Source organism: Thermobia domestica, chromosome 15 (assembly GCF_964235325.1).
Source record: "Thermobia domestica chromosome 15, izTheDome1.hap1.1, whole genome shotgun sequence".
NCBI classification, from domain to species: Eukaryota; Metazoa; Arthropoda; class Insecta; order Zygentoma; family Lepismatidae; genus Thermobia; species Thermobia domestica.
The window spans coordinates 171,485,156-171,504,080 of NC_137468.1; the positions used below are offsets into that span (position 1 = coordinate 171,485,156).

At 37.9% G+C, this 18,925-nt stretch overlaps 1 protein-coding gene across 1 annotated transcript in view; it reads right to left on the reverse strand.

The window, feature by feature from the left end:
• DCTN2-p50 (dynactin subunit 2) overlaps nucleotides 1-18,925 on the reverse strand; it is a 90,631-nt gene that overhangs the window by 40,520 nt on the left and 31,186 nt on the right. The window contains exons 3-4 of the mRNA XM_081740417.1: nucleotides 12,953-13,092; nucleotides 8,025-8,136 (exon numbers count right to left, since the gene is read on the reverse strand). Of these exons, the coding sequence (XP_081596543.1) occupies nucleotides 8,025-8,136; nucleotides 12,953-13,092 (252 nt within the window). The remainder of the gene's footprint in view (nucleotides 1-8,024; nucleotides 8,137-12,952; nucleotides 13,093-18,925) is intronic.

The window sequence follows — 18,925 nt, forward strand, 5'->3', positions numbered from 1 at the left end:
CTATAAGAAAATGCAATATTGTGTAATGTGTAATGACTGCATTGTTCAATGTTCATTATTGACCCACCTTATCCCGTCGAGGCTTCTTGCAGCACGTATTGTTTTTGCTCTTCATTCTTTGTAATTATGCAGTTAAACTCCTGCATCAACGCAACTCCCCGTTCCGCGAAGTCGTTCACAACTTTTAGCTTTTGTACGAAATCCCTACCAGCATTATAGTCAGGTCTGGTTTCTCATTCTTCCGGGTCGAATGCAAGAAAATCGCTTGGAATCTCCAAAATTTCGAAAAAGCGACGAGATGCTTTTGTAGCAAAGTTAGCAACCGTCTTTTCGCCTAAGTTTTGTAATTCTGGTTCAACGTTGATCCTCTTCATCACAGCCCCTGAGCTCTCATTCTCAGATAATGCTTGAACCATAGTTTTTCAACAAGACAGTTATACTCGGATCAAAGAACGCGAGAGAGACCAGTACTTCACTTAAGTACCACATGTGACGGGAGAAGGCTGTGACCGCTGCTTTAGAAATATGCTTGTCCTCATATGAAATAAGTTGCTTCAAAAGCGAGAGATCATTGGAAGGAGCAGCTGCAGCAAGAGGGGCCTGGAACCATGCGCGAATGTACACTCTGACGGAAAACAAAGCGAATTTTTGCATAGCCGTGAGCTCTCTCTTATTCATAGAGAACTGAGAGCGGAAAAGACAAATTTTGATAGCGTATATGACTCTCGCCATCCACTTTGCCTGGGGGAGTGCTCCCGGCTTATAGAACCGTATCCCTCTATGAGGAGTACCTCCCAGGTATATTATTACCAGTTCAAGCATCTCCCGGTAGTCATCACGAGGTTGGGTGTTGATGAGCTGATTCTGGCAAAAATCAATTATGAGTTCTTTCTCATTAACTTCTTCCTCGATCGGTAGATAAGCTTCATAATTTATATTCTTCCACGCCTGCTGGAAACGTTGGAAGATTGCGATGTTGGGGCCTGATGAGTAGTTATGGCATTCGGTGAAGACCGCACTTGCGATGATCTCCATGATATGGTGTCTGCATGCTAGATGGAGTAACTCCCTTAATAACTTATTTTCTATCAGAGTGCAAGCTCCGCTCTTTTTTCCAGTATTGCTGACGGTTGTATCGAAGCACAATCTTCGCACTTTGTCACTTAAATTCCACTCATTCAAACATCCCATCACTGCATTTGCCATAGCTAAGCCAAAACCTGTACCGGAAGGAATACTAGGAGTACCGAGTAACTTATTTACTTCTTCCCCAGACAAAAGCACTGCAATGCGGTCAATTTTATCGTTGCCAGTTACAGCTGGTAAGATCTTTCCATCAAAGTGTACAATTAGGGGGATATCCGGGGAGAAAGATTCTTTCATAACGTCAGCTGTTGTCTTGCGATTTTGCATCCTCTTCCTGCGTATTGTCCTTCGATTAAGTGCCAGTTCGTCGCCGTCTTGGCCAAGGCTGGAAGCAGCAGCAGACAGAATATGGACAACATCGCGATCACTCACTTTCGTGCGGTCCAAGGCAGCTGCCAAAGCCGGTATAACAATGGATTTCGTTCCTCGTTTCTTTCTTTTCAGTTCAAAAAGCGCTGTTCCTTTCTCCTCATCATCGTCTTCAGTACTGCTACTGGAGGAATCTAGTTCAGCCTAGGCGTTCAGCCACTTACTACCTTCTTCCTCTTTGTTTTCTTTCTGTGAATCGTTGATGGTTTTCTTTTCTTTCTTTCTTTCGGTCTTCCTGGTCAGCCAACTTCTTGTCAATTCCCGCCATGTACCCTCTCCTTCCTTCCTCTCTTTGTGCCAACAGAAACTCTCTATCTTCTTCAATTCTAATCATTTGTAAGGCATTTGCGTGTGCAATATCAAAGAGATTTTCCAAATCCGCTTTAAAATCTGTTTCCATTTTTACCTGTGATGCCGATCGTCGGGATTTGCTTTTCTGTAGAGTTCGCCAATTCTCATAGTCCTTCTGAACCTTCGGGATTATGTTATATGATGCCATGGTGGGTATTCGAGCCATCTCCCAGAATTTCAGCACCTCGTTGACCACATAGGTGTAGGCGTCTCTCAGTATATGGCCGTCTTTTCGAATTAGAAAAAACAAACGTCGAAGGACATCGCCTTTGGAAGGAAGTTTCCTACCACCAATCGAGCTAATTGGTTTTCCGATTAGCCAAACCTCCGTATTTGTCAGCGTACTCCGCGTGCTTGTGGTTGGTCCTGCTGTTGGCTCCTAGGTGACCATTTCAATATTGTATAAAAGATCACTAACTCAGCGGCCCAATTGTATGTAATGTAAACGTTTATTTTACACAATTAAACCTTTTAGCACTATGACAAAATTATAAGGAAACCCTTCTAATACTAAAACAAGAACAATCACTTTGCTGCCATGAGTATTACCGGTAATAGTCTTTTCGGAATCACTAATATACAGTGAGTATCACCGATACTCATAAGCAACATTAGGGTATACATCCTTTTTATGTTCGGCATGCAATCACAGTTTCAGTCGTATCAAGATTGGTACCTGAACAATCTATACTACATGCAACGTGGCTGCCATATATCGTCAATTCTTTCGAAATTTCGGGATTCGCTTACCTATTATTTGTTTTGTTTTGTTCTCTGCTTCTGGGTTCATTTTAGCGCGAATATATGGAGGGAACAAGTGTTTTAAGCAGTGTTTTTCTGTTAATTAGGTTATAAATAACACGATTTTACAAAAATGTCCAGTGTTCACATACCCATCTAAACCTCAGAAGGACTTCCCAATTTCAGGGTCGATGCGGCACGGTTTAAAATTGTGTAAAGAAGTTGAAATTTTGTTTACTTACGTTTTTCATAATAGAGAACATATTTAGGGGGTAAGACTCGGAATAATTTAACAACAAAAAATTTCTTGTATATAAGGACCACCCTACTATATATGGTAAATTAAGGTTTTAATGACTGAATACATCCAAAAATGAAATACAGAAGAAAGAGCCCGACACATTTTCCTTAACTAAATGGTATGGTTAACTTTAGTGTGTCAATGTGTTCGTCTTAGCGAGGTGATTTCGGAGACACCAACAGATGTCGAAAATATTTCGCTGGATTAACACACTGACATTGCAAGGTGTCTACTAAAATTCCAAAATGAAATTTCGTGACCTTTTCTTTACTAAACCATAAAATTTCGCAACACTCTCAAGTGCGAATTTGGGTGCAAATAGGCCGAATTTTCATGCATGCGATAGTAGCATGCTTTCCTTACGATTTGGTAGCGTCTAAAGTCAACCATAGACATTTTTGGTGATGAATTTTTACGTTTTATACAACAAAATTTTCCACTCTGTACTTATATTTGTACAGATAAAAAAAATTCGTGACCCAAAACCTAAATTTCGTGAATTTTCTTGACTTTCATGACCGTTTTCTGATTTCTTGACTTTTTCATGACTTTCGTTACCAATAGACACCCTGCATTGTAATGTTATTCCTATCAAGCAGTTAAATGTATCTAGTTTGAAACTGAAAAATTATCTAAGTTACTGAATGTATGTGTGTTATTTTGTTTTCAAACTGAAGACACTACTTTACAGAAAAACTGAGGCCCTTAAAATGGAGAATCGTCTTCCTCTCTTTTAATCCAAGTAAGGCGCTTCATCAATATGAATGTTATTCTACCAGATGACAGTTTATGTTTCTTACGTTACAATCGCCACGTCACGACATTCATATTTTTTGCACAAAAACTAGTAACAATTTACTCTTTCGAACGACACTAATTTGAGCTGACGCCAGAATGGAGACGGTCAGTAGTTAGAGACGCAGTTTCCTGATGGAAGTAATCCATTTACCGGAAATGGTACAAATCAACAATTCTCAGTTTTAACGTTGATCACTATAGACCCCAAAATGGTAATACGTAGTCTGATTAATAACGGCTGATCATCAATATTTATGAGGTGAACACAAAAGCAAGGCACAGAAAACGAAACACGTCTGTGTAATGGGAGAAGTGCGAATACATAGAGCAAGTTTGAAGGCCATGACGTAAGGAATGTGACCTTGGCAGTCGTTCAAGCACACGTAGTTTCAGTATCGCATAAAGCAACATGGAAGTGACACGCGAAGAACAGTACAAAATTCTATTGACAATTTTTCAAAGATCAACGTTCCGTGGGTATCGCATACCCCATATAGCCCTGATTTAGCCCCTTCTGATTTCTTTCTTTTTCCAACTTCCAGCATGTCTTTGATGACTGGCAAAAACGTTGGGACAAGTGCATTGCACGTAATGGGGACTATTTTGAAAAAGACCAACAATATTTGGAGGATTAGTACAAGGAATTATGTTTTATTCATTTATAATCATTCCTTATTGATCAGCTCTCGTAGATAGCGACGCGCGGTTTCCTGTAATCGATTGTGTGTCCCACGAATACACTTTATTTCCAAGCTTAACTCTTCATTAAAACCGGAAGTGACAGTAACCCACTACAACTTCCGATTTCAATATTGATCTACCGTGTGCGCAAGGACAGGTGGCTTCTTACAGTTGGATAGAACACGTGGAGTACTGGAGGCGCTATGGCCATACGCTTCACAGCAGAGACAGCAGTTCTGGTGAGAGCACGTGGAGTACTGGAGGCGCTATTGCCATAGGCTTCACAGCAGGGACAGCAGTTCTGGTGACAAACTTTAAACATTTAACAAGTCGTCTCAACTATCGGCAACGGCGCGGTCAGTGACATTCGTTGCCTAGCAACAGCGTGAAAGAACACTGCTGTGATTGGCGAACAATTCTCCCTCTCGTTTCCTTTACAACATGTGCAACTATCTGTGACAGGCCTCCTTACAGTAACTCGGTAATACATAAAGGAAAAACGGCAAGAGATAGCGAGAAGCGGTTTCTTGGAATCGAGACAGCGTTTTAACAATAAGTACTATCTTCTCTCTCAACTCCCTACTCAACCCGAAAGTAGCAGAAATCAACCATTTTCGGTTTAACGTTGATTGCGATAGAATAAAAACGGTAACAGATACCAAAAGGCGGTTTTCAGCAATCAACTAAGTGTCTCAAGAATATATTCCATCTCCACTATAATCTATCTCTATTAAAACCGGAAGTGGTTGAAATCTACTACCGCTTCCAGTTTCAATATTAAGTGAGAAAATACCACGACACAAAAATCAAACTACTTCACATGGTGTATTAGTATATAAAACACTGCTACTTGTTTTTATAGATTCCCGGTGGGGGCACTCGGTCGAAAAAGTTGTAACAGCTTTCTCAGGCCAGCCACCCTGAATGAGGTTTTCCTGGGTTTTCCTCATTCACACCAGGCAAATGCCGGGGTGGTACCTAACTTATAGGTCCCAGGCCGCTTCCTTCCTTCCCCAATCATTTCTTCCTTCCCTTTCCCCGGGTTGTGTGCTCGCCAAGGGACGTCATCCCTCAAAACGTGAAGGGCTAAATGGCCTTAGATGCCGAAAGCCCAGAAATCTAAATCCCATCCCCATTGTTTTTATAGAGAACTAGGTATTAGATTTCTTGGCTTTCGGTATGTATTGTCATAGCAGCCCGTCACATATGAGGGATGACGTCCCTTGGCGATTACACTATCCGAGGAAAGGGAAAGAAGGAAGCGCCCTGCGACCTGTATGTTAGGTACCATCCCGGCAGTTGACTGGTGTGAATGAGAACAAGAATTTTAGGATTGATAACAAAAATGCGTCAAAAGATAGTGATCTTGGCCAATAATTAGTTTTTGCATCAGGGGCCACAAAATTTTTAAACGGCCACTAAATCGAATTTTCTTTTTCCTTTTTTTAAAATTTATTTACGGAATAAGCACATCATACTGAGTTAAGTGATAGTTCGGGTTTGGCTACACTGTATGTAGTTCAAGACTCATAAGATGCTTCGTGTGGAGTGTTGTAATGTATGGGGCGGAAACGTGGACATTACGTAAAAGTGACGAAAATCAACTGGAAGCCTTCGAAATGTGGGTGTGGAGAAGAATGGAAAGAATTAGTTGGGTCGAGCGGAAAACGAATGAGAGAGTGTTAGAAATGGTGGATGAGAAAAGAACACTTTTAGATATTATTAGGAAGAAGAAGAGAAACTGGTTGGGACATTGCCTAAGAAGGAATTGTATCATGAGGGACGTCGTAGAGGGTATGGTGGCGGGAAAGAGAGGGAGGGGGCGAAGGAGACTACAATTAATGGATGATATTAAAACAGAAAGATCATACGCTAAGACGAAAAGGTTAGCGGAGGACCGTGGAGCACGGAAGCTTCTCAGCTGCGGCAAGTGACCTGCCAATAAAGGCAGAATACCTATGATGATGATGATGTATGTAGTTCTCCAGATATAAGGCGTACAAGAAAAATTTTTGACTGAAATATATTGGATCTTTTGATCCCAAAATCCACGAAAACCTCACCCAGGATGGTTGGTCTGAAAAAGCTCTTACACTTTTTCGACCGAGTATGTTGTTTTTTTTTTACACAAGTCCAAATATTGCTGCCTACGTATGTCATGCGTCGTGAAGTTGTATTTTGGTGTAATATTTCACAAAACTAATACAATATAAGAATCACAAATATATAACAATAAATAGTAAATACATAACAAGAATAATAAAAAGTAACTTTATAATAACAGGAAATAATGTAAAAACAATAAAAAAAAATTATTATAAAAGCGCAGTGACTATAAATACAAGTGGAAAGGACTTTAAAAAAGCTCAGCGAACGTGAGCAACGTGTTACATGCGTAAATGAAAGAGAGGGCACGCTCAGCAATATCTATATCATTGGCTAATGCACGATCAAGTGCAAGCAGCAACCCGTGACGCTTTCTGAGATTTGAGGGATTACTGCAGAGTTTAAAGTCTAAATTAAGCGTATTAGTTCGCCTTTCCTTTTCTTAGAATTGTTAAACTATATACAGAAATCTTTAATTTGAATGAATGGTAGTTGCAATATTCCACTTCTGAAACAATCTTGCTTACGTCTAGCCAATGCTATCAGCGCAAATTCGTCAATTGGTAACTTTTTTTAATGAATCGGTAAAAAAATAAATAAGAACGAAAATGTAACTTAGAGTGTATTTATTAATAACATTGACATTATTGAATTATAAAAAGAGGATTCTACTGTAAATCATTGTATAGAAGTCTGAATTTTACGTCCCACGGTTATGCGGGCGAGGCCAAAGGAGATGGTGATTATGAGAAATGAATGAGCTGGTGGAATGAAGAAAGTTGAAGAAAACGGGAGAACCCCCAGGAAATCTACGCACACGGTGTTTGTCCACCTTAAAGTTCACTTGACTTGAGCGGGGATCGAACCAAGGACCCACGCACCAGAGGTCAACGCTCCACCACTGAGCCACCATGTCCCTCCCTCCCCCCAAAATCATTGTATAGAGTCTAGATTCTTTTAATGTACTTCGAAGACAAGACACAGTTAAATATTTAGTTTAACATTCTCTAAGAAGCATTACACAGGATGAAAAACAAACACAAGTGATTGATCATGGGAAAAATATGAATGGGGAAGAAAACCCACGGGTAAATGCTGCCCATAATTCAAACAATCTAGGAGACTGAACTAGTGGTACTTCCACGCTAGACATTAGCACTCTACCACTGAACTACTACTATCTTTCCTAGAACAAATACAGGGTGGCCCAAAAGTGGATATACACCCCTGCACTGATCAAGTATAACATTCTAGCTTATAGCTTTATTTGCTTTGGTTGTTCCGAGCTTAAGATATAAGTAAAAAGCCATTGCGAACAAATAATAAAGAAACTAAGTCTACCTGATGGATAACAATAAGAAATGATATAAAAAGTAATGAGTTGATCAGCACGTGACTGTATACATACTTTTGGGTCACTCTGTATATTCATATCTCTCAGTTGAGAACTATTGTTTGACCAAAAAAAAAAAAAAAAGAGCTGCATCTGATGCACACTACTTTCTGACGAGAGAGAGTTTCACATACTTACTTTCAGCTGCGACACTTCTTCCAATAATTCTTTTATCTCACACTCAAGTCTTTGGTATTTCTGCAGAGGCGTCTCCTTCTCACCTACACCAACAATTTCCCATTCGCCGGACCTACAACAGAAAAGTCCTAACATTATTATACACTTATTATCAAAATATATTTATACATTTTCCAACTAAATGCTTTCTATTTGTAACTGTGCAGCAAGATATTTACATATCTTAACATGTAATGATAAAGTACAGAAGAGGATCAAGGATAGATCCAGGGACATCACAGTTCGGGAATATCATATTTCAACAAGATAAAGGCTAACGTTTATAATTTTTTTTCTTAGGGTTCACAAGTACTACAACATAAATTAAGAATTATTTTTAATCAGAAGAATAGAACGCTCAAACTTTAAGAATTCATAACAAAAGGATTTACAAAAACAATGTTAATGATAAAAACTGGATAGTCGTATCTCTATGGCCCAGTCTCACTTGCAGGTTACAAAAAATAGCATGAAGAAAACTTGTCTTAATAATTAAAAAAAATCTTCGGGAAATTAAAAAAGAAGTCTGGATACAAAAAATTATTTTTTTGTACGAACAGACTGATGGGGTTACCATGGATTTACCCCTCTCACCCGTTATTGCAAACTTTTATATGGAACATTTCGCACAGGCAGCATTGAAGAATGCCTACGATAAGCCAAACTACTGGTTTTGCTATGTTGATGACATGTTTACAATCTGGCAATATGACAGACAACTCCTTCAAAAATTTCTGAAATACCTAAATTCGACACATGAGAACATCCTTGTTTACTGTGAAAACAAAAGGAAAAGGGTAGCTTCCTTTCCTGAACGTTTTAGTGTATAAATTGGAGCATGGCAAATTAAGGCATCGAGTATACAGAAAACCAATGTTCACAGATTTAGTTACCCAACTGGCATAGTATCGACGTTGATCCATAGAACACATAGGATCTCGTATAAAAGACATATCAATGTGAAAATAAACTTCGTCAAACCAACGCTAGAAAATGGTTACAGTGCAACACAGATCAATAAATAAATTACAAAACAGTAAACATACTCGAAAATCAGAACTAGACGAGAAGGATAGTAACAGTTTGGGATTGGAAAAAGAAAAATCCAAAATAGCAGCCATACTATATGCTCAAGGAACGTGCAACAGAACTTGGAAAATATTGAAGAAATACAACATAAAACCGGTTTATAAGCCCATCAACAAAATACAGAATAACTTACGGACAGTAAAGTATCGAACAACTCACAGGGTGCCCAAAGTGTACAAAATCAGTTGTGTATCCGGTAGCTTATATATTGGACGAACAGGGAGGACCATATAAATCAGGATAAATGAATACATCATATTGAAAGAGACGTACAATACACAGATCCGATATGAGTGAACATTCCAATTAAAATGGACACCGAATACAGATGTACTTCATCCATACTTGCAGCAACTATCATTAAAGGATAATTAAAGAAAACATTGAAATCAGGAATCATCCCAACAATTTTAATAGGCAAGCGGGATAATAGTTAAACTCTATCCAGAATATCCTTCCAAGGGCAAAAATCCCGGTAACCAATCAAAAGACGCATCAAAAATAACTTGTGATTGGCAAAGAAGCCCAACCAATCAGAGAGCAACAAATAGTGGCAACCACATATAAACACCAGTACCTGGACTTCAACCATCATTCCGATCCTGAAAAGTTGGCAGTACGATCAGCGAAATGATCTCAGTCAAAATTAAAACCGACATGTACTACTTGTAAACTTTAGAAAGAAATGTTACAACCTATCGTCGTGAAAGCTAAAACAACGAAAAATTATTTTGCTGATAAACTGAATAATTCAGGGGGTGTATCAGCCAAATTGTGAACATTGCGAATATATTACACTGGTATCACAAGAGGGAACAGAAACCAGAATTAAAGAACATATTAGACACACGAAATGAAGACCCAGCTGCATCAGATCTCTCCACACATCTTACTTTACCTAGTCACAATTAAAGAGGTTAAAATGTTAAATATGTCGCCGTCTTATATTGGAAGAAATGTGTTGAATCCTTTTCCATCAGAACAAGGAAGCCAAGTTTCAATCTGGACAAGAGGAGCTTGCATAGTAGGGTGGGCCGAAAACGGCCGAAAAAAATTTTTTTTAGAAAATGATTGAGTACCGTGCAAAAGTTGTATAATGTTATATTATGTTTCCTCACCAAAACAGAGCCGGATTGAAAGATATTTAACCGGGCCCCGGGGACCCCAAAGAACGTTAATTAAAAAAAAAAAAAAAAAAAAATAGTTGTGAATAGTGAAAATATTATTGAAATATATTTTTTTAGAAAGTTAAGTTTGAGTACCGTGCAAAATTTATAATGTCATGTTTCCTCACCAAAACAGAGCCGGATAAAAAGATATTTAACCGCGTCCCGGGAGCCCAAAAGAACGTTAATGCTGAAAAAATATGGTTGTGAGTAGTGAAAATATTATTGAAATATTTGTTTTCAGAAAATTAAGTTTGAGTACCGTGCAAAAGTTGTATAATGCTATGTTTCTTCCCCAAAACAGAGGCAGATAAAAATATTTCACCAGGCCCTGCGGGTCCGAAAAGTGTTACTTTTTTTTAAATATATATATTATTAAGTATGTATAGAAAATTGATTAAGATTCCTAATACTTTAACTTGACCCCAGGATTTTAAATGTTCTGATCTGATGTGCAGCTCTTCGCCTGATTGGTGTTTAGTAGATATAATAGTACGGACACAAATACATAAGGTAAGGTTGAAAAATTGACCAACAAACACCAAACCAGCGCAGAACTCACCACGTGGAGATGGCTACACAGCGAGTTCCTCCCACCCACCCTCCTCTTACTTAAAGCTCCTTAGCGGAATCTTGAAACAAAATATTGAGATTTATGTCCGAAGCTTGGTAGATACTTTCGTGCTTCCAGTTTTGGGCGAATATAACCGTCTCGTGCAACACTACCGCATACTTCTGAAGAAGATTCTGTTACTACCTTTAGACACTTCTCCAAAGCCTGCGTGTGGAAGGGGAACGTGACAAACTGAAACCTCTTTTCCACAATCATTTCGGTTGGTTCTTCTATTGATACGTTAGGCGAAATTGGAGGTTTCGTTACTATTACTTCTGACCAATCGATCAAGTCGATATTATCCGCATATTCTTCAGTGCTTTGCCTATTGCAATTGTCAATTAGAACTATAGTTTGGTACTTTCGGTCATCAAAATAGAGACCCTTAAAATTAGTAGCTTTACACTGTAGACGGTTTCTTTTTTCTTTTTCTTTTTTGCTAGTTTCGTACGGATTTTGTTTTTATCTACTACCTTGTCTTAGTTAGTTTTTGTTCAATAAATTCATATCTTCTAAAACAGCGGATACAATTTTAGCAGCCGACCTATTCGATATATCTGTTAAATCTTTTGCGGTACTTTTTTGTTTAGGGCTCACTATTGTTTATTTAGGTTTACTTTAGATTTTATTCTCTAAACGATAGCTCCATGCGAACTCTTCATCGTCTGAATTCGGAGTGGAAGCGCTTAATGTATGCTCCAAGTACGGGATTGAGGCTAACAATTGTAACCCTCTTGTAATTGGTACCGCAGCATCATAATCGATCTGTGTGTCATGCTTTCTTTTGAGCCTATGGGTTTTTGCTTCATCTACATTGCAACTCGTCATTTGTCTCTGATTTCTCTGATCTAATATGAGCTCCCACTCCAAAAGCGGTATATAATTTGATTTACCACACTTACAGGTTAATCTATCGCAGCATTTGCAAGAAAAAATATCACATAACTTCTGAGCACCGTTCTTAAATTTCTTTAATTTGGCTCTTAATGGGGTATATCTCATTTCTTAATGGGGTTAATGAATATCGTTTTGCATTTTGAGTTGTAATTCAAAATCATATGCTTAATTCGAAGTCAAGACAATACAGGAAGAGAGGCTCGCAGCCATATTGTTTCTAGTTTATTTGAATTCAGCAATGTAAGCGCCGCCTTCGGAAAGCCAGTGTTATGTATTTTGCATCCAGATGCGAAAAAGTGATATTCTCTTAAAGTTTGAGAGTTCTGAGGTGGTCTCTACACAAAGTTTTTTCATGTGTTAATATGGTAGTTATGAAAGTTAGTTAAGCTCTTAATAGTTATTTGCGTATATTGAAGCCATGTATTTCATGTTTTATGTATTAATAGTATTGTCTGGTAAAATGTTATTATTACCTAAAACCATTTTATTTGAACAAAAAATTAGGAACTTTAGGGCCATGGGGGCCCGGTTAAATATTGTTTTAAGATCAACATATTTGACATGGCTTTATTTCGTACCAATGCACAACTTTTGATAACTACTCAATCCGGAATATCTGAAAAAAAAAATTTTCGGCCCACCCTATTGCATAGGTAATGCAAACATAAGGCAGGCAATATAGCTAATCATTATCAATGACAGCGATTTTTAATATTCAAATAAGAATTTTTATTAACTGAAAATGGTACATAAAAATCACTTACATTAAAACAAAAAACAAAATTATCTATGTTAGGCATATTGAGGCGAATATTTGGACCCAAGAGGAAAGGTAGTGGGCAGGTTTAGAATTGATGGGGCCCTAAGCTATTGAAAGGGGCCCTTTCTAGGAGTATGATTGACATTATCGTTTGTGTTAAGCAAATCCATTTATTTCTAAATTATTACCGTCTTCATTTTCTCTACACCTCTCCTCTTCAATGGAATATTTTATGTCCATTTTCTGTAGTGGGTCATTTTCCAAAGATTATGCAAAACCCCTTTGTGAAGGTGAAAGATTAACAAAAAAATGTTACTGCATTATGAAGAGTTCTGTATGTATGGATCTACTTTTTCTCACTTACCTGGCATCATATCCAGTCCTGGAAGTTTTACTTAATCTGTCGGAGAAATCAACGTGAGTTGAAACGAGTGATTTGCCCTTGAACTTAGAAAATGCTTCACTTGCACTGATATGGAGACGTTCAATCGAATCAGGCTCCTCCTGAGAAAAATAATAACAAATGAAATCTTTTTAGTTTTACGTCCCACGATATGCTCTGTAGACTAGAAGAGATGGATGATTAAAGAGGATGAATGATGATGAAAGAATTGGTGGGATAAAAATGTAGAAGGGAACTATATTCTGGGAGAACCCCGGGCAAGTTGTCGTCCATCAGAAACTTACATGGTCTGGGATAGACCCAGGGTCCCTCGCATAAGAGGTGAGCACTGCTTCTCTTCTTCTTGGAGAGTCACATATTTATCACATAAAGTTCGTACTGCTACCCGGTTGATTGATTCATATCAAATTTATTTTGCTTAAAACAGAAACAAAATGGGGCATTTCTGAGAATTTTCAGTCACTAATGAAAGTATAAAACTCGCATCTTAATCCGTACTATGTAATGACAGGAACTTACGTTCAAACAAAATATCCGATATTTTAGAGATTAACCTTTAAACGCCCATTGACGTAGCTGCTCCATTAAGGCTTTAAAACATCAATAGCTCTGCCCCTAATTAAGCTAAGAAGATACTTTGGTATCAATGTGTTCCTAGAGGATGAACCTTTCCGCGCCGATATGAATTTTATGTATGTGGGAGGGTTACCACGGCGAAGGCACAGGGTAAAGTTCGTGCTTTTCTTCGTTTTCATCAGACATGTTGGAGGCCATTCCCCCTCCTTGGGGGTAAACTCATAAAAATTGGTATGTGACGCAATGGAGTAGTTCACTACATGCTTATCTCTTCCTCCACATTCAAATCGACGTTGTCTATCTCATGATCACCAGAAAACGGCTGAACAGTTTGAAATGAATGTTTGAACATCGTTACTACTTGTTTCAAGCCTGATATTTATCGTTATTACATTCACTGAATTGCAAATCATAAGGGAATAGGTGGAGATATAAAAATGTACGCCAAGAAAATGATCACCCTGAAGACGAGAACAGTCTTGTCGGTTCTCGAAACGTTGGACAACATAGAATTCCCCTGGCTGATTGCTCGAGAATATCTACACTGCTCCACAAAACTTAAGCAACTCGAAGAAAGTGGCAGAAAATAAAACGACACCATCACTGCACCAAGTATAATGAAGAAACCGACGGTCTAGATGCACAATGCAACACAAGTGAAGACGAACAATACAGTTAGGATGTACAGAGTAACCAAAAAGTTCAGCACAACAATACCTCAACATGTGAAGCTGGATTGTGCGAGGGCATATTCAGTCAATATGGCCTCCATGCTCGTATGTGACCACCACGAACAGCTATAGGCACGACATCTGGCCTCCATGCTGCAAATCAGAGTGTTGATCAAGTCTTGTGGCAGATGTTGCCACTCCTCCAGGAGAGCTGCTCCCAGGTCAGGGAGAGTGCCTGGTGGTGGACTGTACTGCACTATTCGCCGTCCAAGAGCATCCAACACATGCTTGATGGGATTCAAGTCCAGCGAATATGCAGGCTATGCAATACGCGTAATGTCTTCGCTCTCCAAATAGTCGGAAACAAGATGTGCACGGTGTGGGCGGGCATTGTCATCCATGAACAGGAAGTCTGGGCCAAATGCTCCGCGGAAATTGCGCACATGTGCATTCAGAATTTCATCCCGGTACCGTTGTGCTGTTAAAGTGCCATGTTGCACAATATGGAGGTCCATTTTCCCATTCAGCATAATTCCACCCCAAACCATAATGGAACCACCGCCATAGGAAGATGGTCAGCAATGAAGTTTGAATGATAGCGTGTTCCTGGCTCTCTCCACACTAAAGTCCGACCAGAATCATACGACAAACTGAATCTCGACTCATCGGAGAACATGACACGCGCCCACTGGTGTTCCCCCATGCAACATGTTCCTGACACCATGTGTAACGCGCACGTTTGTGCTCCACTTTCAATGGCGCACACAGCACAGGCCTTCCTGCATAGAGTCCTGCTCTGTTGAGCCGACGACGAACAGTTTCACGACTCACGCGTTGTTATGTAGCCTGAAACAACTCATTGGCCAGTTGAGAGCGTGACTCTTGCCGATTACGTTTGGCAGAAATTGTGAGAAATGCGTCATCGACGGCCGACGTCTTCTTCGGACGGCCTCCTCCATGACGTCTACTGACTTCATCTCCATTTTGGAAGCGACTCCACAGCCTTGACACAACGCTTTTGTTCACGTTGAATTCCTGCGCCACTTCCACTTGCGATCGACCCAATTCCAACCGCCCAATTATTCGCCCGCGGTCAAAGTCACTCAAATGTCGTCTATCAGTCATTGCAAGGTGTGTACCCCACACAAGAACCACTAACACAATGCTTGGAGCCTCGGACACTACTAGGCTGTGGTGTACGCCTCATGGCATAATTTGTTCACCGCGCTTGAAACGGTGTTGCTTATGCAATAGAACGTGTGTTCGCCTTGCCTGTGTGTCTCTGACGCGTCTCTGTGTATGTGCATGCCACTAACCAGTATTGAGTGGGCCCCACACGTCGCTTATACTACGTTCTCTCGGGTTGCTTAAGTTTTGTGGAGCAGTGTATATTCATCACGACACCAGGAAAGATTCAATTTTTATTTCATACTCCCGAGTTTTCGAAAATTCCACCTCTAGACGAGGAACATTTCTGTAAAAATACTAATTTCGTACTTTGTATTCATAAAATTGCAAAAGTGAAGAAACGGTTGAACCGTTTAACATTAATTTTTAGAAACAGAACTTGGTGTTATCCTGGGTGTTCATAATTAGTCCTAGATTTTGACTGAAATGCATATCTTAAGAAGAAGGAGAAGAGATTAAGTTTTCGCAAACAATAACGCCTACACTGTTAGAAATGAACTTTTACAGAAAGTTAGCACTTGCATCGAGCTGGGTTTTTATCAATTAAATTCAAATACGTATCCTAAGAGAATGGGAAAGGGGAATCAAATATACCTTTGAAAGATTTGCCATGAATTATCCTTCCCAAGCTAACAACGGCCAAATGAAGAAAGAAAAATGAAAAATATATTTGAAAAAAAAAAATCTTGATTAGAAACATCCTACTACTAAAAGATCTTACTAATCTATTAGCATACTGAATGCAAATAACTTGCAATAAGACCAAATATTTAAAACAGAAAACGGAAAGAAAAAAAAAGAAAAGAAAGAAAGAAAGCTAAGCTCGCTCTGCAACAAATGAGATGCATGGAATAAGTCGTGAGTGGGAACCCTTCACCCCTGGTGGGGATATTCATGAAGCTATCAGCTTATGTCTAATTATATTGGAATATAATATCCATTTCTTAATTTCGAACATACTAGGTTCGATCGAAATGAGAAAACTCTTTATCGGACTTCTGAAGAAAATAAAATAAAATAAATAAATACATGACCGTGTTTATTATATATGGAATTCCCAGTCACGACCCCCTTTTCAGTTTTATTAAAAAATAGAAGTAAAGAAGAGAAGAGAAAATTGGGATAAAAGAGAAGAAAAATAGGGAAAGTAAGAGGATGAAAAAAAAGGCACTGTTATTGGATAATTTTGAGAAATATGGTAAAGGAAAGTGAATAATTATGGAATTGGGATCATTTCCAATAGCTATTGGGTGAATATTTGATATTAAGGTGATCAAAGGTAGACACATGTTAACCCATACATCCCAGACCTAGATCCATTTAACCCCAACTACCGAATTATCCCAATCTAGCTCTGAGATAGATGAGAAAGTTTAATTTAACCGTTTATTCAATATTTCCAGAAGTTCTAGACTAATATCCAATATTTGAAAAAAAAATAAACACCGAAGTTGATGGCATGTTAGAATCGACCACAGGAAAAAAAAAAAGTAACACATCTACTTATTGGAACTTTTGACTCTCGAAGTTCTCTCATGATGATCGTTCGTCAGGCTATTTCCGTCCTTTTTGCTTACTTTATAGAGCCAACTTAGATTAAGTTAGTATTGACATTCAACGACTTTAATTGCCAACTACCATTAACTATAGTAACTCACACATATATATATCAAAAGAATCGGTGCACTTAATACTAAACCTACATTTCACTCACACTCACATTCATACAGGACAGTGTATACTTCAGGTTACATTTAGTTGAATTAAACTAAACTAACTACATTTCTATAGACATTTATTACATTTCAATAAAAGAAAACTTAGTTTGACATAACAGGAAAAATTTGATACATGAAAAAAGAATGTTTCATAAGCATGCACAGAAATCTGCTACTTTCAACAATATCAAATAACACATTTCTCTTTCTAGAGATATTAAAAGTTGGATTACATTTAAAAAAAATATTCGACAAAAGACGAAAGACAAAAAATAAAGAAAAAAAAGAAAATTCAAAGGTCAACATATTTAAGATTCAGTGCAATGAATACATATCATTGTGAAAAAAGAAAGAAAAAAATATAATTGGTTAATCATTTTTTTTAAAAAAAAAAAAGCACTTTAGTAGCATTTTATTGAGTCTGTCCCAAGAGGAGAAATTTCGACAATTTTATGAGTCTTTGTTCTCACGTCGATAATAACTCCTTTTTTAAGTCTCTTTACGCACTGTGATTGGTGTCCATGAGAGTATTTAGTCGTTTTGGTTTTAATTACAGACAAATAGTTGCTTCATATTACATATATATATTTTATTTCGTCACTTGACGCACTTGGTATGAATATTCAAAGTTTATCGAGATTTAAAATATCGAGTCCAGTCCCAAACATTGGGAACTTATTTCCATTATACGATATCTCAATGGACCCATCGTAGGTCCTGTATTCACATTACTAAATTATTAACCAAAATCAGTTCAACTTAAGATCACTAAATTTTTATTTCCAGTATAGATCGTGGAGTCAAGAGATTGTAGTCACTGAACGGACGAAAGATAAATAATTATGCTTCCAGTCGTAGGGGAGGATTTGTTTCATAGATTACTGATAGAAGGATTCGTTGGTGGGGCGCATTGTTTCGTAGTTTACTGATTTCACTATGATCTCGCAAAATAAATTTGGATAAGGATTAGGGTTATTTTTACTTTTCTTACGACCTGCTACTTGTTCCATTTACATTCAACATTTGACATAGTATTAAAAAAAATTGAATAGTTACAAACATTAATAACAAATCAGTAAGGTGTCATTTACGCGGTAATACTTTACATCACAAATAATTGGTCAATGTCGGGTGTCAAAAATCTATGGCAACCTAAAGCAACCAGGGTAAATACCGAGCCTTTTACATACATACTCGCATATATATATATATATTTTCATATTACTCAATATAATAAATTTCACTTTAATATCAATCTTAGTATTTCGTCGACATTTAAATTCTACATAACCTTTTTATATTCAATACGTATTCACATTTTATTGGCTCAAAAATAAACAAAAACCCTGACTAACAAAAACTCTTTTTTTTTTTCTCATAAGGTTGCAACATTGAACTTTATATGTAAACCCGATAATCAATAATAATAATTCAATTTTACTAAAGATCCGCGTATAGAGAAATGGTTGATGTTATTTGGTAAGTTCACACAAGAGATGGAAATACAACAAATAGAGCAGGCACGTAAGTTTCCAAATTATGTAAGCATATATATATATATATATGTATATACAGAGAAAGAAAAAAATCAAGGTTATTTGAAACTAGTGGGCCCAACCGACTAATACATACACACCATATAGCCAATCAATAGAAAGAAAACCAGAAATCAGTAATCAGCGGGTATAAGTTGTACGATCAATGAATAATAAGTAAGTTTCTGGGAATCTGAAATCATGGTGTACCTTCTCGTCAGTTTCTCCCGTGGTGGGTTGAGTATC